Here is a 23,936-nt window from a genome sequence, read left to right on the forward strand (position 1 = left end):
ATTATTTGTACAAGTTATTCGGTGAGGATCACCCCCGACTGATTTACATTCTGCTCACTCTCTCTCTCTCCCTCGCCCTCCTCCTCACTATCTTCACCATCGCCCGGAGCAGTCGTCCATCCAGGAGAAGTCCTCCTCACGGTAGCGCTTTTGGAGTTCGGCCAAGAGGTCCTTGTGAGCATTCACATAGGCCCCGGCTATCCCTGTCACCCTCTCTTCATCTTTTGCCTTAAGCTCCTCGTCTTTCTCCTTAAGCTCTTCGACGAGTTGGGCGACTGGCGGCTTCATTGGCACGAAGTGCGGACCTCTCTCGAGAGCCCGTTCTCTTTCGGCCAGTCACGAGACCTTTCGGCCGGTGGTCTTCATGGTACTTCGCCGTCCCTCGACTTGAGATATATAATCCGGCGGATGAGAGTTGGGATCGGAGGGAAGTCAATTCGATTTTTCTTCCCAACCTCCTTACCTGCACGCCGAATCTTTTCGAATCATGGTGCGGTTCACGGACACTCCACATTCTAGCTCATGGTTCGAGTCAAGATATCATCGAGACCATTCTGGGATAGCCTGTCCGGATCCTCTTGAAAGAAGATGGTAGATCCCAGGACTTTGTCAAAATCGGGGTTCTCCCTAACGATCGGTTATTCTTCAAGCGATCGGTCAAGATGTCGAGCGCCACGAGAAGAGGTCCTCCCGGAAGATTGAGAAGGCTCCCTTTCCGTGCTTGGAATAAGCGAGAGAGGCGGGGCGCTCTTCCGATCTAGGAGGAGATCGGCGACCTCAATGGTCGGCGGACCAAGGTTGAGGCGGGTCTCTTTGTATCTCCCAGGTTCGTGGCCGGGTGTTTGAAGACGCTCGACGCTTCATCTCCTTTACCTTCCGGAGATCTCTTTCCTTCTTCCGCTTCCTAGAACCCTCACCACCCGCCATACACCGCACAGAAAAGAGGTTAGTGAGATCGCTAAGGTCTGAACCGAGATATAGAAAATACCAATGCCGAGGTCGAGAGCGGAAGTTCGCGATCTCGGCCGTGATCGATTGCATGGTCCAATGGTGCGATTCGCGATCACCGCATTTGGACAGAATATTTTAGAGTGGTGGCGACTTTTCACTCCATCACTATCAAGCTTTCCTCTTGACTCGGGGTAAAGTGCTTGAGCGAGGCCCTTGGTACCACCAACTACGAGGAAAGTCCTCAGCGGCTCGGATCTTTACTCCTCGGAATGAAGAACCGGTTCTTCCAATTCTTAAGGGATGAGGCGGTCGGAAAAGAGTCCGCAACGAGGCTTCACTGAAAGAACCGATGTTCGTCTTCCTTTCGTGAGTTAGTGCATGTAGCTCGGCGAACACCTTAGCCGTAGGTCTGATTCCCTTAGCTCGGCATAGACCTCGGAAAGCAACCAAGATCCGCCACGAGTTGGGGTGGATTTGAACAATGGATATTCGGTGAAATTTTAGGACCTCCTTATAGAAATCGGCTAGAGGAACCTCGGGCCAGGCCTTTAATCGTTCTTCGTACACCATGACCATGTCATCCTCTTCAAAAGAGTGATCGACACGAAGATCGCCATGGCACTTGATCGACTCATATGAATCGGGACAAATATTGTATTCTTGAACAAGCGATTGCGGTCGGTTCCCGAAGAACCGATGGAAGCTCGTCTATAGGAAGGGTCTCTCCTTGAAGGTGGTGCAAGCCTTGATGGTATGACCAGGCCCAGGCACTGGAGCAGAGACCCTAGGGGTTTAGGTTGCACGCTGGGCCCGATCGCCTCTTCTTCATCGACGATGACCATGAGAACTGAATGGAAGGAGGGCTCGCCGCTCTCGACCTTGGCAGCTCATTTTCAAGAAAAACAAAGAACTTAAACTAAAAAGAGGATTAAAGCCCTTACCGAGTCCGATCGTCGGGAAACGAGAAAATGAGAGAACTTGAAGTTGTGAGCAGGGATTGAAAATGGAATGAGAGAGCAACGGCTAACCCTCCCACCCCTATTTATACTAGTCAGAGCATTTAATGCTCGCGAGGTTCTAAGCGGCGCATTGATTGGTGGGACTCGGCAATTGTTCGACACTTTTCTCAAATATCCAAATGTTCTGAGATCGGTTAATTGGAGATCGGCATAATAAGTTAAATATTTTGAATAAAGGATCAGTTAAGTGTCATTCAGGTAAAGAACCAGATCGGATAAACGCATTAGAGATCGGAAAATAATCAATGCAAAAATAAGATGATAACCGACAAAATAAAGTCTTTATTCTCAAAAGATCGGATTACATCATTTGGGCGATCTCTAAGGATCGGATTACAATAAAGGTCTAGCTACATCATGTGGTGATCTCTAGAGATCGATTACATTGAAAAATTACATCATTTGGATGATCTCTAGAGACCGTGAAAAATCCTATCTCAAGAGGTGATCTAAGGATCGGTTTATAATCGATCCCAAGGATACTCCCAGTGATCTAAGGATCGCTTTATAACTAATCCCAAGGATACTCCCAGAGATCTAAGGATCGATTTATAATCGATCCCAAGGATATTGCCGACCGAAGCTTAATCCGTGTCGAACACCCAATGTGGGAGAAAACCGTCGGAACACTCAATGTGGAGAAAAGCCGAATGAACTTGAGGAAGCCATCACCGGTCAGAATTTTCAATGAGGAATAGGAATTCCATCTAAGAGGATCAAAACCACGATTGTAGCCGGAACTTTCCCTAATGCTAGAACCAAGAAACAAGGAGAAAGAGAGAAAATCGAATGAAGGAAATGCCACTATCGATGTGGGTATATATAGGGAAAATGAGCATTTAATGTCGAGCGGAAACGGCGGACGCTTGAGAATCGAGATGTAATTAATGCTTAGACCGAATCCGGTCGATCAAGGGATAAAAGAGATCGGAGATAGGAGATCGCATGAGAGATCGGAATAGGAGCTAGGAGGGATCGGAAGACAAAAAGAATAAGACAAATTCCAATAACCGTCGCCGAATCGAGCCGAGGTAGTTAAAGCGTGGCACGAGATCTCCACCGACGCCTAAGAATCGCCCGCACGTCGACAGTGCCGTGGTATGTCATGACAGTCCTGTACATCCCAATCTCCACCGTTGATCTCACTTGTAAGGATGAATCCGGAACCCTTGGATCAAAAGAGAAGACGACAATACCAGCGTTTTTCACTCTTAGCCCTCAGATCGTTCCGGACAAGAGGATTCAAGACCGTCAGATTAAAAGAGGAAAAGGACAAATATTCCGAGAAGCGATCTCAGCCATTCGTTTTGATTCTCTTTAATTCCTGAACATCCGATCATGTACTTCAAAATCTTGACCCTCCATCTTCCTCAAAATAAATCCACGACCCTTCATGGGAGCACCCGATTCCTATAAATACCGCATGAAAAAGCTCAAGGGACGGAAAAAAAAATATAGGCAAGAGGTCGCTATTATCGTGGAGGAACTCAAACTTCATTCATTTGTTACTCTGCTTTTGTAGTGATTAAAAGACTTTTGAAACTAGTTTTCGAGTGTTTTCTTGAAAAGATTTTGAATATTGGAACTCTACATTTCCAGTTTGTTCATTATCCGTCATACTCTCATCATCTCTGCTTTCCTTTCCTCTGTTCAAGCTCAACTTCCTTTCACCTGGTTCTTACCCGGTTACCTTTTAGCTAAAGCATCTCTCGGTTTCACGACAGACATCAACTCTCAGGCTGATCAATCCGCCATCTTCATCACTATTTACCACTTCACAGTTATTTCAATATATTTGGCTCCTCACAGGTAAGAGTTCACACTACTGTTTACGTTTGTTTCCTGCACTTCCTTTGTTCTTCATACATCTGCAACTTTCTTCAAGGTTATTTTGTACAAGAGAACCCAAGAGAAAATATTGTTATAAGAGTTCATGTTACTGTTTTATTAAGTGTCTACGTTTATTTCCCGCATTTTCCTTGTTCTTCTTACATCTAGACCATTTCTGCACAAGCAATCCCAAAGAAAGTCACTCTCAAATCATTTTTTTAGTGATCAGTTCATTTTATTGATCTCCGTCATTTCTGAAAACCAGTTTTCTAACTCTTTGTAGTATGTAAATGGTTGGGTAAACGTAGGTAGCTGCAACTTAGAGGTCTCCTTTAAAAAGAGGACACGAATAACACGTCGGGAAGATAGCCGAACTATTAGGTTGGCGTAAGCGATTCGACAAAGATGTCATGAAGTGGAATAAGACCAAAGTAAACGAAACAGAGTAGATCGATTATTAATAGATATTGGTAAAATGACTACATGAAAAGGTCAGTGAATCAAGTCTAGAGTTCCCCGTTCAGCCACAGGATATCCATAAACCTTATCCCCGGCATTTTTGAAGGTCAGAATTCTTAGTCTTAGGTTCTTAAGACCCGTAGCTGTGGTTAAATTTTTAAAGGTCGGAAAAGTCTTTGTCCGAGTCCCATCAAAATAGAAGGGGTCGGAAGAGTCCTTATCCTATCCTTGCCTAAAAGTTTTAAGTCAACTCTTAAAGGAGATCGGAGGAGGGTTCTTATCCGACCTCAATTCAAAATTTTTAATAAATATTTAAAAGAGATCGGAGGAGAGTTCTTATCCGGTCTCAGCTTAAAATTTTAATAAATAGAGATTGGAGGAGAGTTCTTATCCAGTCTCAGCCTAAAATTTTAATAAATATTTAAAAGAGATCGGAGGAGAGTTCTTATCCGGTCTCAGCTTAAAATTTTAATAAATAGAGATTGGAGGAGAGTTCTTATCCAGTCTCAGCTTAAAATTTTAATAAATACTTAAAAGAGGTCGGAGGAGAGTTCTTATCCGATCCCAAATTAAAATCTCTAATAAATATTTAATAGGGATCGGAAGAGAGTCCTTATCCGATCCCCAACCAAAATTCTAATATCTAAAAGAAGATTGGAGGAGAGTTCTTATCCGATCTTCTAAATTAAACTTTAAATAAAACATTCCTTTTTAAGTAAATTTAACATGCAAAAGTAATTCACTAAGGTTGTCTCATTTACTTATGTATCTGAGTGATCCTGATCGGTGAAAAATCAAATATTCCTTTTACCAAAAGGACTAACATTCCCATCCGAGCCCTTCTAACTAATTTATAAAGGACGCAAAATTAAATCTACCTACCCTTATTAAGGGACGAGGTGGGGTGCCTAACACCTTCCCCACTCGTTTACGGACCCCGAACCTAGAATCTCTGTCTTGAAGTGGTTCCATTCTTTATTCATCTTCTCAAATGGTTTTCTTTAGTTCCCCTCAAAACTAAGGTGGCGACTCCTCACTCTTTCCCACTTCGGTGAGTGATCGTCCAGGCGACCGCAAAATCCATTGCGACAATTATTATTTTCCATGTTTACTCAATTAGCCAAAACTTAAGATTCCGAGCACACAAACCCGTCATCCGATTCAAAGGATTTACATCCATCGTGATTTGATTATATATGATTCCTATAATGAAACTTGTATCCTCTGCAGGATACCCGAGCCAACTACTCTCTACCACACTCTACAGTCCCATCTGGGACACTATTCTATAAGTCATTATTATCAGTAATAACCTTCGATCCCTTCTGAAAAGATAGGTCTATACCTTAACTTGCTGTAACAAAGGTACTACATTTACCACCTTGCCCAAAACCATGTCAAATTAATGTCTCTTTTATCATATCATAGCTCTGTAAATCATCAATTCATAATTTCGACCTTCTCTAAGTAGTAGGATTGTACTTTATTCCATACTGATACACACAAGGTATACTATTCTCACTAAGCTCCAAGTAAAATGTTTGTCATACTGCAAAAACCATCCAAAATTCCATACCGAATACTAGATAATCTCACTCTATAGGTGTCACCTTTACTTTGCAATTAATCCAAAACCTCTGGTCTGATGGCAATTCTTATTGTAACTCTAGCTCATGCTAGGGTAACTGAGTCACTGACTCTAGTTATCACCCAACTGTGACCTTTCAATATTCTAACTCTAGACCCCTAACTAGGAGTTCCCAACTCCTCTGCAGATATAGAACTCTATTCTGGCATAACTGTACCAAAACAGAAGCCATCCGCAAACACCCTCATTATGGAGCACCACGGGGATGCACGTAGCTCTACACAATAATCTCATGTCGGTACTGTAATCTGTAGCTTACAGAGTAAACATCGAGAACATTGTATAGTTACTACGATACGTCCTGACAGACTAGGTCTCCCAATTTCTTATCTCTCTTGAATCTTATATTATCAAAAACTTATTCTGACTGGGTCATCTACTGATGATTGCCAGCATTGGTATCCTCATCCTTATCTAAGCCAATTGTACTTTCAAGAATCACTTTTATGTACTCGTGCCTTGCACGAAATGGGCACACCATTTAAACCCATACTGACAAAAATATAGTATTTATTAGAGTACATATCCTCATGATAGACCTCAACATGTCTGCTAACTCTATTTCACCTTTCTATGTACTCCACGAAAATCAAGACACTAACTGAGGCACTTTTATAGTTCCCGAGGTATAACGCAGAATCTAGAAACAAGGAATTACAGAAAAAGACGAAACAGAATCCTATACTCCGCATGTAACATCCTAACAAGACTCCTTTTACACTCCCAATTATATTATTTCCCATGAATCTAGAGCTTAAGCTCTGATACCACATTTGTCACGACCTAACCTATGGGCCGGACCGGCACTAGGACCTGGGCCAGCTTAAAGCCCCCGAGGCCCGTAGTAAGCCTAACTATTCCTCAAATCCATAACCAGGCCCACAATTTAAGCCCAATATGCACATAAAATAATTTAAATTACACTGTTAAAATTATATTTCAGGCCAACTTAACCCAGAAATTATCAGAAACAAAAATTAGGAGAGCCCAGCTCAACCCTGTTACCTCATTTATAACCATTTAAAACTCATAAAATTTTTCTTTTCATTTATTAATACAAAAACTTGAATTCATACAGTCCCTGACAGGCTTAATGCTACTACTAGCACATGCGGAGTCCTAAATTATAAATTTAGATAATAATAATACAATCAAATAATCGACGTTAAACCTGCGAGGAAGAAAACAGGTTGCTCTGTAAAATAACTCCTCCTGTGGCCTGGAAAAATATTGAACAGAAGTGAGCGTTCGACTCAGAGAGTAAAATATCAATTTTAACCATAATCTCTATAACTATCTAAAACTAATGCACCCTGTAGAGTGAAATGCAACATCAACAACATTTTCACATCATAACATTAAAAAGGTAATTTGGAGCACTCACGCACCCTGTAATATCAATCATAATATATGGGAGCTGATCCCCTATACAGCTCTCTTAAATCTAACCTGGTGCCAGCGAAGAACTCAAGCCGGACTTTCGCTTTATAAACCAAATCGGGGGTCCCAGCGAAGAACTCAAGCCGTGACTACCCCCCGAAGGATCGGGTCCCAGCGAAGAACTCAAGCCGTGACTACCCGTCCTATCCATAGTCCACACCACATCACACGCACGCCAACGCACGCACACTGCTCCAAATTACCACAACAACATCCATGGCACTTTAACAGTTATGAATGCAACATAAATCGTGCCTAGAGTTTAACTACATAAATATATGCATATAAGTGATGCATGGGCATGCTTGAACATATAATAATATCAAAATTACAATTAAAATTAATATTTTACTCACAATACACCGATGACTATTGTGGCTGCTGGATGCAGAAAAATAGCTGCCTTCGATCACCTAATAATTAAATTATAACTTTATTAGTACTAAGTTAAGATAAAACTCTAAAGAGGCAATAGACAGCCTAATTCATGTCGAAAATCCGACAGAGTTTCCCCTATACCTGGGACCTACCCAACCTGCAAAAAGACTCAAATAGCACTTCTAAATTCTCAATTTCCACAACCACATCTCATCAATATCACATGGCCCCTCCTGGGCCCTCCAAATCAGACAATACTCAAAATCTCAAAAGTTACGTTTTAGTCCCTATAATTGACATTTTTCAAAAATCCACTTAAACAAGCTCAAAAAAATTCTAAAATTTTGCCCCGCGGTCCTTAATAATATTATAAGGCTATTGCAAAATGAATTGTAATTTTTTAATCACCCATGAATATTTTATTCAAGAATTTTACTCGATTTCATAAGATTCCAACATCTAACATATTCTTAATTCAACCTAATTAAATATTTACATATTTAAACCTCCATCCTCAAGCTTCAACCAATTATATAAAATTTAATTATCTTAATTTCAAATAATCTTATATGCCCATATGCTAAAAATCTAACTAAAATCCATCTATATTTTTCAAAAATATTCTACAATCACTCAAAAATTCAACAAACACCATAGAATATCTCCAAATAATTTTACTTTCATCATATATTTTTCTTAGAATTTTTCTCCAATTTTTCCTGTTAAAGAAACACTTATTTATGCTCCACAGACAGAGAAATAATAGAAACTGTCTTACCCGAAGTTTGTCTGTGTCTCAAAAATTCCAAAAATTTACGAGGAAGCCTCTGGAAGTTGAATCATCTCCATAGCCCACCGGAGCCACCGTCGGAACCACCGCGCACGGTGGCCGGCCGCCGGTCGCCGACGACATTTGCAGGATCTGATCATACCACCATGTTCCTCTCCTCTTCCTTAGTCCATAGGTGGTCTCGGATCGTCGATCCAACGGTCGGATCGTCGTAGATCTGACGAAAAAGCTTGAAAAACCCGAAACTTCTCTCCTCCATATCTCACTCATCCGACCTCCATTTGCTTCAAAATTAGTATCAAAAGAAAGCTCTCGGAACAATCTTTCCAACGCCATCAGAATCGCCTCGATCGGACGTCGGACGAAACCGGAATCGCGCCGGAAAGCCGCTGCCCATTGTGCGCGCGTTTTCTCTCTCTTCTCCCTCTCTTGCCGCCGTTTCTGGTGGTCTGGCCGTCGCCGGAGGGTCGCCTGCCGGGTGGGGAACTACTTGGGACATCGCCGGCCGGTCGCCGGAGAAAGGAAGAAGAAGAAGAGAGGGAATGAGAGGAGAGAGAAGAGAAAGGGGGGGGGGGAGTTCCTCCTCCCGTTTTTGAACCTTTTTTTTTTTTTTTAAAGTTGGCAGTGTGACAGTGGAAATCCACTGTCACATGCCAAGGTCAATTCAATTTTTTTTTTTTTTTTTTTTGTGGTTGTTACAAATGAATGGGTACTAGACAGATAGACACGACCCTCTGGATCTTATGCATTGCCATCTTCCATCAACATCTTACAATTTTATATATATATATATATATTACTCAATGTTAATTTAAACACATTTTGCTGTTTAACCTGATTTGGTCTAACAATTAAATACATATACTGTTCGAGTGCTCAGGCTAAATAATATGCCCTCACCTAAAAAATTTAAGTTCAAGTCTCCATTTTATAATCTACACAAAGAAATAAAACTTTAAAACTTATTTAAAAAACAAATAAGATAACCAATGAGGTTGATACGAGTGGTAAAAGATTATATATTTTTTAAGTTAAATTGAGTGTTCGATCTTTGTGAATAAATAAAATTCCCACCATGAGCGTTTTATCCCATAATGAGCCTCCTTGATGCGAACCGGTCTAATCCAATAGGTCAGGAGATGTTTACTAAAAAAAAATAAGATAATTATATGCTAATAAACTGCAGCGAACTGCAAGCCGGCCGCTAAGCACCAATTATTCTTGGTTTTCTAAATGACCTAATATTTTGGGCAAACAACTATTAAATTTTGTGGTTTAAATATAACTCAATTGATAGTTGAATTCTTTTTTTTTTTTTTTTTTTTATAAATTAATAGGTTATAAGAGGTTATGGGTATATAATAGGCTTAATACAATTTTATTTTTTAATGTTTAAGTTTGATTTTGTTCAATTACTAGTAAAATAACTTACAAATAATTTTTTTCTATTATAAAAATATATTTTATAAAATGTAAATATTGAATTAAACTCTCAAATTATTTAAGTATCGTAAACTTCAAATTTGGCTCTAATTCATTGCTTTAAATCGAGTTGAAAATAAAATTTAATTAATTTATAACTTAACTCATTCATACCTTATTTTAAAAGAGGATATTTTAAGTAGACTTAGTTTATTACGTAATTTGCAAATTAAATTAATATCTATTTTGTAATAATAAAATCACTGATAAATATCAACAAGAGTGATTTAATTAATTTAGGAGGTGTTTAACCTAATTTATAAAAAGTTAACTTATAAGTATTATTAGTTAATTTGAGTTTATAAATATTTAAAATTTTAAATAATTACATGTTTTTGTTAAAACATTTATAAGCTACTAATTATAAGCTGTTAATTTAATTGATAAATAAATAACTTATGAAGGTAATATAATAAAATGATTTATCAAACCAATTTAAACACCAAATTAAAAGTTGGTCTTTTCTTATTTTTTTTAACCTTCCAGGTGTAAAAAATGTTATAAACAAATAAATAAACTTATTTTTAAATTTTATAATTTGATTTGTTAAGACAAAAGCTTAAATGGTATGATCCTTCCGTCACTCCTGAATAAAAAAGGGTGATCTCATGATATGTGAAAATACGTTATTAAGTGCTTTATTTTATTTTTCTATTAAAGCCAAATTTAAATATGTGCTCGAGTGATAATTGTCTATATAATATAATAGGAGATGCATGAGAATTTCTCGAGAAAAGAGAAGCCATGGTGGTCTCCTGGACCGCCCCGACCCCGCAAACACTCTCATAATCTATAGATGATATGATATATTTACTGAATCTATCTAAAAATCTCTAGTAAAAGCAATAATATGCCGGACGACAAATTGTTGGAGGCTAAATTATGATGGATCCTATAGAGTCTGATATAATTTGTCGGTGTACGATGAGAGGTTGTCTGGAAGGACTCTTGTTGTATTTAGTTGAAGTTAGGGACATATCACGTTTCTGCCTTTACATAGTTAATTTGTTTTGTCTATTAGCCATATAGATTAATTACATACTCTTGTTTAATTAATTGAAAAAAACTCATATATAATACAAATTAAAACATGGGTTTTGATTAATACTCCCAATAACACCCTGTATTATTTCTTCTATAATGTTGCCTATGCCAATTATTTCTCTATGGACCCTACCTCGCATGCCTCCAACAATTAGAAAGTAACTTCTCAGCTTCTATGTCAAATTGTCAATGTATTAGGTTGCCTTAAAATGGGGTTTTCAGATTGTCAAACCTGTGAAAAAATGGTTCCATTAATAGCCAATCTCCCATTAATGGCCAGAAATAATACTACTATATGTGCGTTGATAATATTAATTATTAAATCCCATTTGTTGTTATATGATACCAAAAGGAATCCAAGCATATAAAATACATGTGTATTTTGTTGCAGGAATCTATTAAATATACTGAAGTTGAAGCTGTTTTTGTAGAGTAAATAGAAGGTGAAGGAGGTTTCAATGTTTGAGCGTAACTTGGGATATAGGCAAAAATGGAATTCTCATAGTAAAAGTTTTCTTTGGAAACCATCCTAGAGAGGGATTCCTTGTTTTTTTTTTTTTTTTTATAGCCTTTCGGTGCTTGAATTCTACTTTCATTCTCTTTATCCTTTCTTTTTTGCACTGATATCTTTCAAGAATGGAATCGAATTTTTCTCTGCTTCAATCTTTTGCTTAATTGGAATCATATCCTTATCCTTGGATGTTGGAAGCAGATGCTCTTATAGCTTAGACAAAAAGCAAAATCTAAAGCTGCAATTGCTGACTTCTTATTCTCATTCCCATAATTCCTTTCCCTCTGTCACTCCCTCTCTCCTTTTTGTTTTGCTTTGCTTTCTTTTGACTCCAAATCTCCCGCATTTATTGCGGTTCTTGGGTTTTTGGTCTTTTGAAAAGCTTTTGCCCGCTTTCTTGAATTCACGTAATGTGCTAGAGTAGTTCTTGTCTCTGTTGATAAGAGTGTTCCCAAGCTGCAAACATGGCTATAGATGTCTGCTCAGAGATTTCAAGCGCTGGAATTAGTCCAAGAATTTCATTCTCCCATGATCTCAACGAAACTGCAGATGCTGTATCCATTGAAGATTGCCATCCTAGATTAGACTCATCTCTATTGGATTCAGATTTTGATTTCTGCATTAGCAGCAGCTTTATCCAAGAATTGTCTTCTGCGGATGAGCTCTTCTCTAATGGCAAGATCCTTCCTATTGAAATCAAGAAACAGTTAGTTTCAACTAAAGATACCGATCAACCAAAGCCGGTCGCTTCCGGTCGTCCTGTGCAAACTACTACAGAGACTACAGAGAAGAAGAAGCTACTGAAGGAGTTCTTGTCAATGAGTATTGATGCAGATGAAAAGCCTGCATCGAAATCTTTTTGGCAGTTCAAGAGAAGCAATAGTCTGAATTGTGAAAGTTCTCGAAGTAAAGGCCTAATTAGGTCACTACAGTTTCTTTCAAGAAGCAACTCTACAGGGTCAGCTCCAAATCCTCCAAAACAAGCAGTGTTTTCTAAGGAAACTCCGAAACCACGTTTACAAAAACAACATTCAGTTCCAAGCAGAAAATCACCGGCGGCAAGTTCAGGGGCATTCTACTCTTATAATTCAGGGCAGAAACATCCGCAATTAAGGAAGTGTGGATCTTATGGGAATGGGGTTAGAATTAATCCTGTCTTGAACATACCACATCCTTACATTTCCAGAGGAACTGTGCATCTTTTTGGTCTTCGTTCTCTGTTCTGTAACGGTAAGGTTAAAAAGAAGAAGAGATGATTATTAAGTTGAGAGTTCCATTTATGACTGAATCTTTTCAAGTACAGATTTATTTTAGCAGTCTATCATTTTCATTCATGGAAGAGCATGTGATGATATCTGCAAATCGAAGAAAAATTCTACTGAAGAAATGATTAGATCTTGAGAAAGAGAATCTAATGCAAAACATTAAAATATGGAAAGTGAAAACTACAGTGGAGGAATGGAATTGGCTATGTTGGATGATGGTGATAGTTTTGTTGATGCCTATCAACATGATAAGAAATTGGGAGACATATAATCAAGGTATTTTAATTTCATTTGCTACTCCATATATGCCTTGGCTTCTTTTTATCCTTTTTCAATTTTTTTCTTGATCTCAACCATTTTAATTATGGCTCTCTTTTGTTCTTTTCAACTTTCATTGAGGCTGCCCTTTGGCTTTTTTTTTTTTTAATTTTTTTTTATTGAACATAGAATATAAAATGTTCTTCAATTTTTACCATATGGGGTCCTTCTGGTCTAGGCCTTTTTGTTCTACATCTTGATCGGAGACAAAACAGTTGCTACAATGAAGTGGCTCTGGCTTATCTTTCACAACCAACTCTTGGATCTGCAATTCCTCATTAGATGGAATCTCTTATTCTTTTATTTGACAAATTAATCTTATGTTTAAATTATGTTTTTTTCTAAGCCAACGAGAAAAAAAAAATTTTAAAAGACCAAAACACACCGTTTCATCTCATCGTTGGGTAAAATTTAGGATCAAAATTTCTATTTGAGAGATTAGGAAGAGATGGGATTTCCACAGAGGACGAGTTCAAAGGAAGCAAACAACTGTTGCCATGGAGATTGGAGAATCACATAGGCACTACAGGTTCTGGAAGCATTTGGATAAAAAATCGAAAATCAGTATACTGTGAATTCTGTTATTATTCCTTTCTTGTTTTTAATATTATTAAATCGAAAATCATAATATTATAGAAAAATTAAATCCATAGACTAAAATATAATTTCATAAACTTATCTTAATTTTAAGATTGCAACATTAATTTAAAAAAAATAATCAAATTATTTAAATGAATTATATTCAATAAATCATAGCCTACAAGCACCATTTATACACCATGAACCCTTACCGATCAAGCACCACAGGGGAAAGCACACAGCACCCCGCCCTTATTGTTTCTGCGTTGTGTTTGGTACACCAAGGCCATAAAGCTTAGGTTACTTTTCGGGGTGATTATTCAGTACATTGACATGTATCCATTCACAATTGTGAGCCGAAGGTGACTCCAAGGGAGAACTGACACTTGCATAAAAGATTTTCATTTTTTTTTCAACTCAAAAAAAGGAAACGTTTCTTCTCTCTCTCTGAATTTCAAATTTGGTATATCTAACTCCCTTGAGATGAGGCGAATTAGCAGGCTCGATAATGTCAGAACCTATCTCAACAAACGAGGGATGCTTCATTCTACTTTTATTATATGCCACCTGGAGCTGCAAAAGATGAGAATCTTCGCTTAATTTTTTTGCCAAAACAATGTTTTGACTCAACAAGGGACAAACATTTGTTAATTGAAGAAGACTAGCTAGTTAGGGAGTTGGGACCAGTCTCAACTCTCAGATTATCCCACTGCTTCTGTTCTACTTCTGCCTTCTGCTTCAAAGAGTTAACCCACTAAAGGACAGACATTGGTCCATCATCATATAGGCTAAGAAGCTCAAGAAGCACAAAACGATACAACATGGAGCCGTTTGATGTGCATTGGATCCCTTTGAGGCTAATGAATAATGGGCCAGAAATGGATCCAAGTTTTGGGGATTAAAACTATGTTTGGGAAAATAGAAAATAAGAGAGAAATGAGAAGAGGGAATAAAATAAAAGAATTTACCATAATTGTCTTGTTAAAGAAAATTAAGAAGTAAAAAAAAAAAAAAAAATGTGGGGTCTATAATTCACTCTCTCTCCTTGAGGGGAAAATAAATTAAACCTATTCCTATATTTATTCATTTTATTTGAAAATGAAATGGGAACCTTCACTGTTTACAAAAACAATTTCCTTTTTTTTCTCATCAACAGTTTTTATATTTTTTTCTCCTTATTTTTCTGAGTGGTGCATACAATACCATTAATTTAAAATATTTCATGAGTAAATAGAAAAATTAGAATTTTAATTTAACACTTCAGAAAATAATAATTATAATTAAATATTTAAAAAAAAAAAAATAATTAGCGGATAAAGAATAGGGTCTTCTTTTCCTCTCTGTAGATACTTTCCAAGCAGTGGGTATAGCGGGCCCAAAACTTCACAATTGATTCATTCAAAAGTGTCGGGCAATGGGCATTAGGCATACACGCGTATTTACGGTCAACTCGTCAATCAAATATATAGCAGCCCTTCCAAGTTCCTGAACATGTCAATATTTTTAGTGCCCACAGACAAAAAAAGTCGTAACTTTAAATTTGCCATCTGATTTCCATGTTTTATTAACTACCAAGAAGACGGGCACTCCTCTGTAGCAAGGTCAAACTACATAAGGGAAGCATCATATTATGTTTCCCTTCTACGCACCAGAGTTCATCGTTTCAGATTTCAGAACAAAATAAATTTTCAGGCAAAAAAAGTTCAAAAACATGTCATCACTTCACTCTATATTAATGATTCGAAAGGATTTTAGCTTGTTAAAGAAAGGAGGAGGACAAGAAGAAGAACTCCACAGGCCCTCAAGTGACTTGATTCTCCCCCTCCTTAACTGAGAAAAACTAGAGGAATTGGTGCTTATATTAGTAGTGCAATTTGAGCTGGGATGAGAGATTTTAGAAGACACTTGAAACAAATGAATACAGTTTTCCCATGCTACAATGTACCAAGTTCTTATACAAGGGGGAAGGAAAAGAAAAGACACCCAGAAAGCCTGAAATAGCATCCAATCTAAACCATGTTTAATCACTCTTCCAAAATCAGAGAGATACCAAAGTAAAAAAAATTAGCGTTTATACAGAACACACACACTACAATCTTCTTATTCTTCTTAATGGCAGCGTGGAAGCCCAATGGCATTTCCAAGAGAAAAAGAAAGACTGCATCAGTGTTCCCTCCTACGCAGAATAATCCTTTATCTCAATAGAATGTCCTCAAGTTCCCCAAGAAATCTATCCCCAGGTGACATCAATGTAAGCAAACAAACTACTTAATTCAAAAAAAAAAAAATCACCGATTGATCTAGTTAATACTCAAATATAGTTGAACTGCAATTTAAAGCTCTCCAAGATGCTAGAGCAGCACCTACTACCAATACCACATATGTAAATATAGTAGTTTAGAAATCCACCTCCAACTATTTTCATGAAAATACTAGGACCCCAAAAAATTGGGCAACAAAAAGTTCGATTGGTACAAACATTAATTATCAATGAAAACAGAGTTGCTCTCACTGTAGCATACAAAAGTGATCTGCAGCGTCAACTTTATGGCAGCCACAATAGAGGCCCTAATTTAGCTGCCCAATAACAAAACTATGTCAAATGTTTAACACTCACAGGCAAATAAACATTAAGTAGCACAGAATATCTTCTTTTAAGCTGAAATGAACTTGTCTCATTTGTGTAGCCTAAATAAGCAAAAGAAGGTGTAATTATGAGTCCCGACATTCTTCCATTTCCTCTATGCTACCAAGCCATTCAAAGCAATAAGATTGACTTTTAACTTCATAAATTATTCCTAAGATCAGCTAAACATAGAATACAGAGAGATGGGGATAGCTTGATAAAGCCCCATAAGAATTCCCATAAAAGGTTCATACTTCCCAAGCTAAAATTCCCTCATATATCACAACATTTTTGCCATATTAACGTGGAAAATTTTGAAGAATATAAGAAAAATCAGCACGTGCTTTAGCATTGATGCTTAATCTTAGCTTAAAAATAAACAAACAACACCAGAGTTAAAGGTGAAGAATGGATTCATCAAAATCAAAGCAAATGGTAAGCATACACTATGAAAAGTATAGAACAAGGCATTCCCTTTCAGTTAAGAACATCTAGCCACCTTTCTTTACATTAACATTATTCTGATAAAGAAAAAAGATAGAAAGAATCATAATTAAAGAGAACAAAATTTGCAATTTCACAGCAACTGAACTTACACCTCAATGGGCAACCAGGAAATTTATAAAATCAAATCCCTAATTCACAAGGATGGTGTGCTGCTTTGGTATACCGCTCGCTAGAGTTCCAAGTTACCAGAGTAGCCAGCAAGAAGAAGCCTTGAAATTTTAAACTTTTAGTAATACCCGCCATTCAAATTACCTCTGTGAAAGGGGTAAAAAATATCAAGTCAGATATTGTTGAATCTAATAATCATTTACAGATTTACTAACAGAAAACAGAATTGCCCCATCTGTGCGAACTAAAAAAAAGCATGTACTGTCAGAAAATCAAATTGCCCCAGTTGGTGGTTTAGGCAATTAAAATGACAAACTTCACATCGTAAGAACAAAGAAATATAACAATTAAAAAAAAAAGAGAAAAATCCTGCTTCATCGCACATATTTCCCAGTAACCAGTCAAACATTCAAATGCAGGCTAACGAAGCAAAGCAATTACCTTCCCATTATCAGGGATCTCCGGCACCTTATATGTATCAACAGTAACCTCTGTCAACCACAATCCAGGAAAGAGCATCTGCGACCAAAAACAAAAACACCAAATGAATGCCAAAACAGGAACATATGCTTTCAAGAAACACAAAAACATATGCTTTCAAGAAACACAGAATACAATCCTTCGATTGACTTACATCCAACTGCTTCTGCACGTTCCTGGGTCGCTTCTTGGGTCTCCGAGCTGGTCTGTGGCCTATCATCTCCTTAAAATCCTCATCGATCTCCTTCCTCGAGAGCGCCAACGCAAACTTCGTTCTCATCTGCGCTGTCTCCTTTTCCTTCTCATCCTCTCTTTCCTTTTTCTCTCCTCTCAGCCTTGGAGATTTCCCGCTCTCACTCCTCAACGGCGAAAAATTACTTACATTCCTCTCCTCAATTTTCAAGCCCTTCCCTGTAACTAAATTCCCGGCAATCGGAGCTTTACAGGCTGCTCTCCTTGTTCGCAGATTCCACGGTCTAACCTCTTGCTCTGTCTCCGCTACAACCGCCGCCGGTGGAACAGGAGAGGCAGATTGTTCCTTCTCATCCTCATCCTCATCCTCCATCTTCTCATGCGGCGGAACCCCCCGCACTTCGTCGCCTTCATCTGACACTCCTTTCTTCAAAATTGCATCTTTCATCTTATCTGCCGCCGTTTTGAAATCGAACATCAGCTTCTCTCTCACTTCAGCGATCCCTCCCGCGTCACCGCCGCCGTCGTTTCTCTGTTTTAGTTTCTTGAATGAGCGGATTTCGTAATCCGTAGTGGCGACAAATTTAGACGGTGGAGATCGGCCACTGCGAAGGCGATCGGTGGAAATTCCATTGCTGATGTTCTTATCCTTGGAAGCACCGGAATCTGAGACTTTCATGCAACGGAGGTGTCTCTGAATCCCCCACTTCAAGCAAGGCAGATTAAAATTGTGAAGCGGTGGCTTCGATCTCTCTGTTCCCATAGCCATAACCAACCCACTCACTCTCTCTCCCGTTTCTCCAGAACACACCATTGAAATCTCACAACACACGCGTACTCTCCAATGAGAGCTCAGATCACAAGCTCACTCCCTCTATATAATCTGCCGCGGCTGTTTGTCTCTCACGATTTTAAACTTTCTTGGGAAAATATTATTCAGAAGTTTTGTTTGTGATTTTGAGTGTTTGTGTTGTTTTGGAAATCGCCGGGAAGATGAAGCTTATATAGGAGGGAATAGGCAAGGGAAGGCAGAGGGCGGTTTTAACGTTCGGGCGATGCGGAATCCTGGATGCTCGGGGGTGTTTTGGTAATTAAAATTTTATGCGGCTAAAGTGCGCTGGAGTGTAAAGGGTGACGATGTGGGTTTTCCCGGGCAATACGTCATTTTCAAGTGCTGATGGTTGGCGTAACTACCGTTGGATATTTGCTCATCCCATTTATCTCTTCTTCTAGCCGTAGATTAAATCCAGTCCCACTGAACTTAGAAATGATATTTAGGAAAAACAAAACAATACAATTTAATACATCTTTAGGCAAAATTTTATAAATATTTTAATTAATTCTTTCCAGGAATTAATTGTTTTATTTTCAGAAATTAATTATTTTTTATAAAGTAAATTTAACCATGCATTGATTCTCAATTTGTGTATTGAAAAATTACTTTGAATCACCGCTTATCCCTACCATAATTTAAAAATAATAATAATAATCAAATCAAAGATATTGATCTAATGCTATGTTATCTTACTATTATATACATAAAATAAAACTTTTTTTACATCAAAATTTGGATCATTATAAAATTTGTTTTATATAGAAATAATTTTTATAAAATATTTAAAAATAGGTGAATGATTTGTAAAATATAAAAATTTTGAAAATGATTGGTATGGTATAATTCACTGAAATTAGCATACTTAATTAGGCATGTATTTGGAATGGGTGACACTAAGAAGCTTGGTACAATAAAAAGGTATATATAGTCATTATGGAGGGAATGTCAGTTTTAAATCCTATGACTTTTTTTTTTAGGAAGGGTTAAAATCCTATTTAATTTAAAAGATGAAATAGGCTTAAATAAAGATAATTTTTATAGTTTGTCTCCAAAATTTTATTTTATTTTTTAATTTTTTTAATTTTAATATATTATTAAAAAAATTTTAAATTTTAATTTTAATTTAAAAAAAAAATTTAACCTGCAATAATAAATTTTTAAATTGAAAAAAATATCTCTAAGTTACAAATACAATTTTAACATTTTCTAATAAAAAAAAAATTTCCTCATTTTCAAAAAATAAATCATTATATTTTTGTGATAAATTTATATAGTGATTGAAATAACCAATATTATTTGAGTGTGAGAGAAAATGAAATAAAAAGATAATTTTATTTTTTGAACCAGCAAATTAAAGAGGTTTTTATGAAATCAAAATTAAAATTTAAAATTTTTTTAATAATAAATTAAAATTAAAAAATAAAAATAAAATACAGAACAAAGTTTAAGAATGAGATATAAAAAAATTAACTCTTAAATAAGCCTAAAATTTTATTTTTTTTTCCTAAATTATGCTTACCTTAATTATAATTTTAAATCTCAATGATTATGTATGGTTTTTTTTTTAAAGAAATTCTCTAACGAGTGTTCTTGAAGTATTGGTTAAGAAGTAACAACAAGAGTTTATTTATTATAATAAGTAAAATTTTATAATTAATAATAAATATTAATTCAATAATATTATAGCCATTTTCAAACTTTTTAGGTATTAAATTCCCATTGAAATTAATTGCATAGGGAAGAGAAAAAAAGAAATCTTAATCAATTCTTAAGGAAACTCATTGAAAAAAACTTTTGCGTTTAAAGGCTTGCAAGGTAAGTGGGCAAAATCTATTATTAGATATTTTTCATTTGTAGCTATTGTAATATTTAATTTTCCACGTTTCCCCTTATTTGCCTTTTTTTTTATTAAATTTTTAATATTATTTTTTTTCTTATTTTAAAATATTTAATTGACTGAAACTAGATAAAGTTTTAAATTTAAAATGAATAATATTTTTATAATTTTGATTAATTTTTTAATTTAAAATGATGATAAACAACTTTGATGGTTTGGATAAAATTGTAACTAAATTTTAAATTCAGAACTTTTATTTTTATCATTAATATTTTCTTTTATTAAAAAAAATTACAAAAGAGAAGGGTTTAAATTTGTCTAATGTTGCAAAATTATGAGTTAGAAATCCTGAATAATTTTTCTTATTATAAATTTTATTTTATGCAAGAAAAAAAAAAGATGATTCGTCGATTGCTATTCCTATTATATAGAGAATAGATTTCATATGATTGCAAGAGATGGTGTATGTGCACTCAGTGCACCTAATAATTTATTCGTCGATTGCTAATTATTAGATACACTGGGAGCACTAAAAAATAGTGTTGCATCTCTCACAAAAAAAGTGAGTTATTCCTATCATATAGAAAGTGAGTTTCACATGATTACGAGGGATGATGTATGTACACTGAGTGCACTTAATAATTTCTTCATAGATGGCTAATTATTAGATACACCAAAAATATTAAAAAATAATACTTTCTTTTTCAAAAAAAAATGAATCATTCCACGTGATTACGAGAAATGATGCATATGCAGTGAGTGCACCTAATAATTTCTCTTCATTGATTGGGGTAGGCTGCCATGGGTCGATTCTTCGTCAACGCCAATGATTTCAGTTTGTAGAATTAAAGGTTTAGTGATCATACTGCAGGGATCAATTTCGAATTCAGTTTAATTTTAATTTAATTATTATTTGATTTGCATCGAGTCAATTCATTAATTAAATTTTTTTAGAAGGCTTATTTGAATTGAGACATTGGTGGACTAATTTTCTTCTAAAATGATTTTAATTTAATTCGAATACATGAATTATTAATATTTTAAAATTGATTTTGATTTAAAATCGGTCGGTGACTAAAGCCAACATTTGAATTGAGAAATTTAATCCTGTAAATTTAAATTTTGACTAAATATATTATGTAGATTTTATTCTAAATAAAAAAAAATTTGAATTTAATTCAAATCCCATATATTCATTTATTAACAAGTTTAAAAATTAAAAATTTAAAGTAATTAATTTCACCTTATCATTTAAAATTTATCTTTCTATAATCAAATGTACCAGCTTCATATGCTATCATAATTTTTAGACACCTTACAAAAATTATTTTTATTAATCAAATAAAATATTTTTAAATTTTTAAATTTTAATTTTAAATTTTAAATCAAATATCTGAAATTTAAATAGTAAAACCTAAACAATTAAATCACAAAAGTAAAATATAATGGAGAAGCGCTTTCAAATTTTAGAAGAAATGAATTTGCGTGAACATAAAATGCTAATTGATTAAAAAAAAAATAATTAATTTAATTTCCATCAAAATTTGTGCTCATAACCTCATGTATTGATTTAGTGATAACTTTCCATATGGAGAGTTTTGAATCACTAATCAAAGTGGTAAATTAAATCTCTTCAGATAATGAGTTTACAGTGACAACACAAAAGCATTTAAAAAATAGGTAATTAAAAATAAAGAGTAAATACTTAAATTAAATTGTCAAAATCATTTTTTATAATATAATCCAAAGATTTGGATATTAATTAAAAAAAATAAAGAGTAAATTGATTTTTAATTGACAAATTTCAATACATATATCTTGGGAAAAATTGGATGGTTGAGATGGATGGTGAAAGAAAAGAATATGATGTGAATTGTTGATTAGGTGTCATTCCTTGCTAAATATGTTTAGTTAGCCTCTCTTAGCCTAATTCTTCCCTTATACAAGTGTGCACGTTAACTCCATTGTAGGACATTCCAATCATTTGTATTCATATTTAAGAAGAGTTTGTAGGACATTCCAATCATTTGTATTCATATTTAAGAAGAGTTGTCGTTCCTTGTTCTCATATTGTAGGCTAAGAGGTAAATAATTAATTATTTATCAATTGACAAAGAAAAATTAAATATCTAGGTGTAATCCTAGTTGAGGTTTACGAGTGAGTTAAATGTGCTCAAAAATTAATCTTTCAAGATTTTATGTAGAATGTAGAATATATATATATATATATATATATATATATATATATATATATGTATGTGAGTTATATAAGAATAAAAATTTTATTAAAATTATCATGATTTTAATAGCGATCTATTTCTATCATTAATTCTTGTATGCATATGTTTTATCTATTAAAAAAAATATATATATCAATCGAAATGTATTCGGTAATTATAGATTAAATTTATTTGGGGTGAAATTAAGTTTTAATTATGTAAGCCCAGAGGAAAACAAATTAGAGAGATTGAGTGTAGGCAAAGCAATGGAAAGTGTGTTGCCAATGTTCATGTGGGGGAAGAAAAAGTTTTAACAAACTGAATTAGAGTCGATTAATTGATTCCTTTAGTAATTAGTTTGCTCATTCTTCAGCAAATCGTCAAAGCATCTTAAGATTGCTAATAAATAAACTGATGAAAGTGACACAAACAGAAAGAATGTGTAAAAGGAAAGAAATCTCAGGTGGGCATTAATGAATCAATATGCAAAAACACCTCTTCAATCTGCCAACTAAATAACATTTAAATAAACAAAAAAAAAAGAAATTAATTAATGAAATGTTAAGCTTGAAATTACGTTATCAATTTGTTTAAATTTCATATAAATTTGTTTAAAAAAAAGTCCAGTAATTCAAATTTTGTATATAAATAACTATTTATATTATAATTTTACATTATAAAATATCATATAATTAAAATATTTGATTATTTATGTATAATATACTCATTTAAATATTAATTAGAAAATAATATATTTTTTTATTTATTAAATTTCTTATATTATCGTTTATAATTTTGTCTAATAGTTATATTTTTAATAAAAATTAATTTTGAAAATAATTTTATTATCATTATAAAGCAAAATTAAAACAACATCATTGTTATGTGATTAATGTAATTTATTTTGACAATATATAATCATACATATATTATTTAAAAATTTAACTTATTTGTAATTATAAATAATCTAAAAATTATAGTTTAATTTAAATTTCATTTGTATATATAAATTATGATAAATTTTTAATTTTATATTTATTAATATGATTAATAAATTATTAATTATTATATAATTATTTTTATTTAATAAATGTATATATATATTAAACAATTATATAAGGATTTTTTTATAACAAATACTTTTTTACATTTTTATAAACAAATTTATGTTCGTATAAATATTTTTATATTTAAATAATTATATACCATAAGAGTTAATTAAATTTCTAAATAATATTTAAAAATTCATAACTGTTTAAAAATAAAATTTAGGAGGGACACTTTTTTATTTTTTTCTCAAGATAGAAAATTTCATACATATAATTAAAGTACAATAGGATAAAATTCATAAAATAAAGAACAATAAACTACTCATACATTTATACTCATAAAAAATTAAAAAAAAAAGATCCTTTATA

At 34.6% G+C, this 23,936-nt stretch overlaps 2 protein-coding genes and 1 long non-coding RNA gene across 3 annotated transcripts; 1 reads left to right on the forward strand and 2 right to left on the reverse strand.

Annotated features, from left to right (window-relative positions):
* Positions 1-6,926: 6,926 nt before the first annotated feature.
* On the reverse strand, positions 6,927-9,075 carry LOC131175568 (uncharacterized). Its single transcript, XR_009145746.1, has 3 exons — positions 8,504-9,075; positions 7,704-7,760; positions 6,927-7,126 (listed from the first exon to the last, which is right to left on the reverse strand). It is a non-coding gene; the product is annotated as an uncharacterized LOC131175568 (long non-coding RNA).
* A 2,219-nt stretch (positions 9,076-11,294) lies between these two features.
* LOC110658123 (uncharacterized) lies at positions 11,295-12,886 on the forward strand. Its single transcript, XM_021815614.2, has one exon. It carries the CDS (start codon positions 12,017-12,019, stop codon positions 12,806-12,808), a length of 792 nt encoding a protein of 263 aa, XP_021671306.2. The 5' UTR covers positions 11,295-12,016; the 3' UTR covers positions 12,809-12,886.
* Positions 12,887-16,753: 3,867 nt separating this feature from the next.
* LOC110658132 (uncharacterized) lies at positions 16,754-18,668 on the reverse strand. The gene is made up of 3 exons (XM_021815620.2): positions 17,590-18,668; positions 17,397-17,474; positions 16,754-17,101 (listed from the first exon to the last, which is right to left on the reverse strand). The coding sequence occupies exons 1-3, from the start codon at positions 18,439-18,441 to the stop codon at positions 17,096-17,098; spliced, it is 936 nt and encodes a 311-aa protein (XP_021671312.1). The 5' UTR covers positions 18,442-18,668; the 3' UTR covers positions 16,754-17,095.
* Between the last annotated feature and the right edge of the window lie 5,268 nt (positions 18,669-23,936).

Source organism: Hevea brasiliensis, chromosome 17, assembly GCF_030052815.1.
Source record: "Hevea brasiliensis isolate MT/VB/25A 57/8 chromosome 17, ASM3005281v1, whole genome shotgun sequence".
Lineage (NCBI taxonomy): Eukaryota > Viridiplantae > Streptophyta > Magnoliopsida > Malpighiales > Euphorbiaceae > Hevea > Hevea brasiliensis.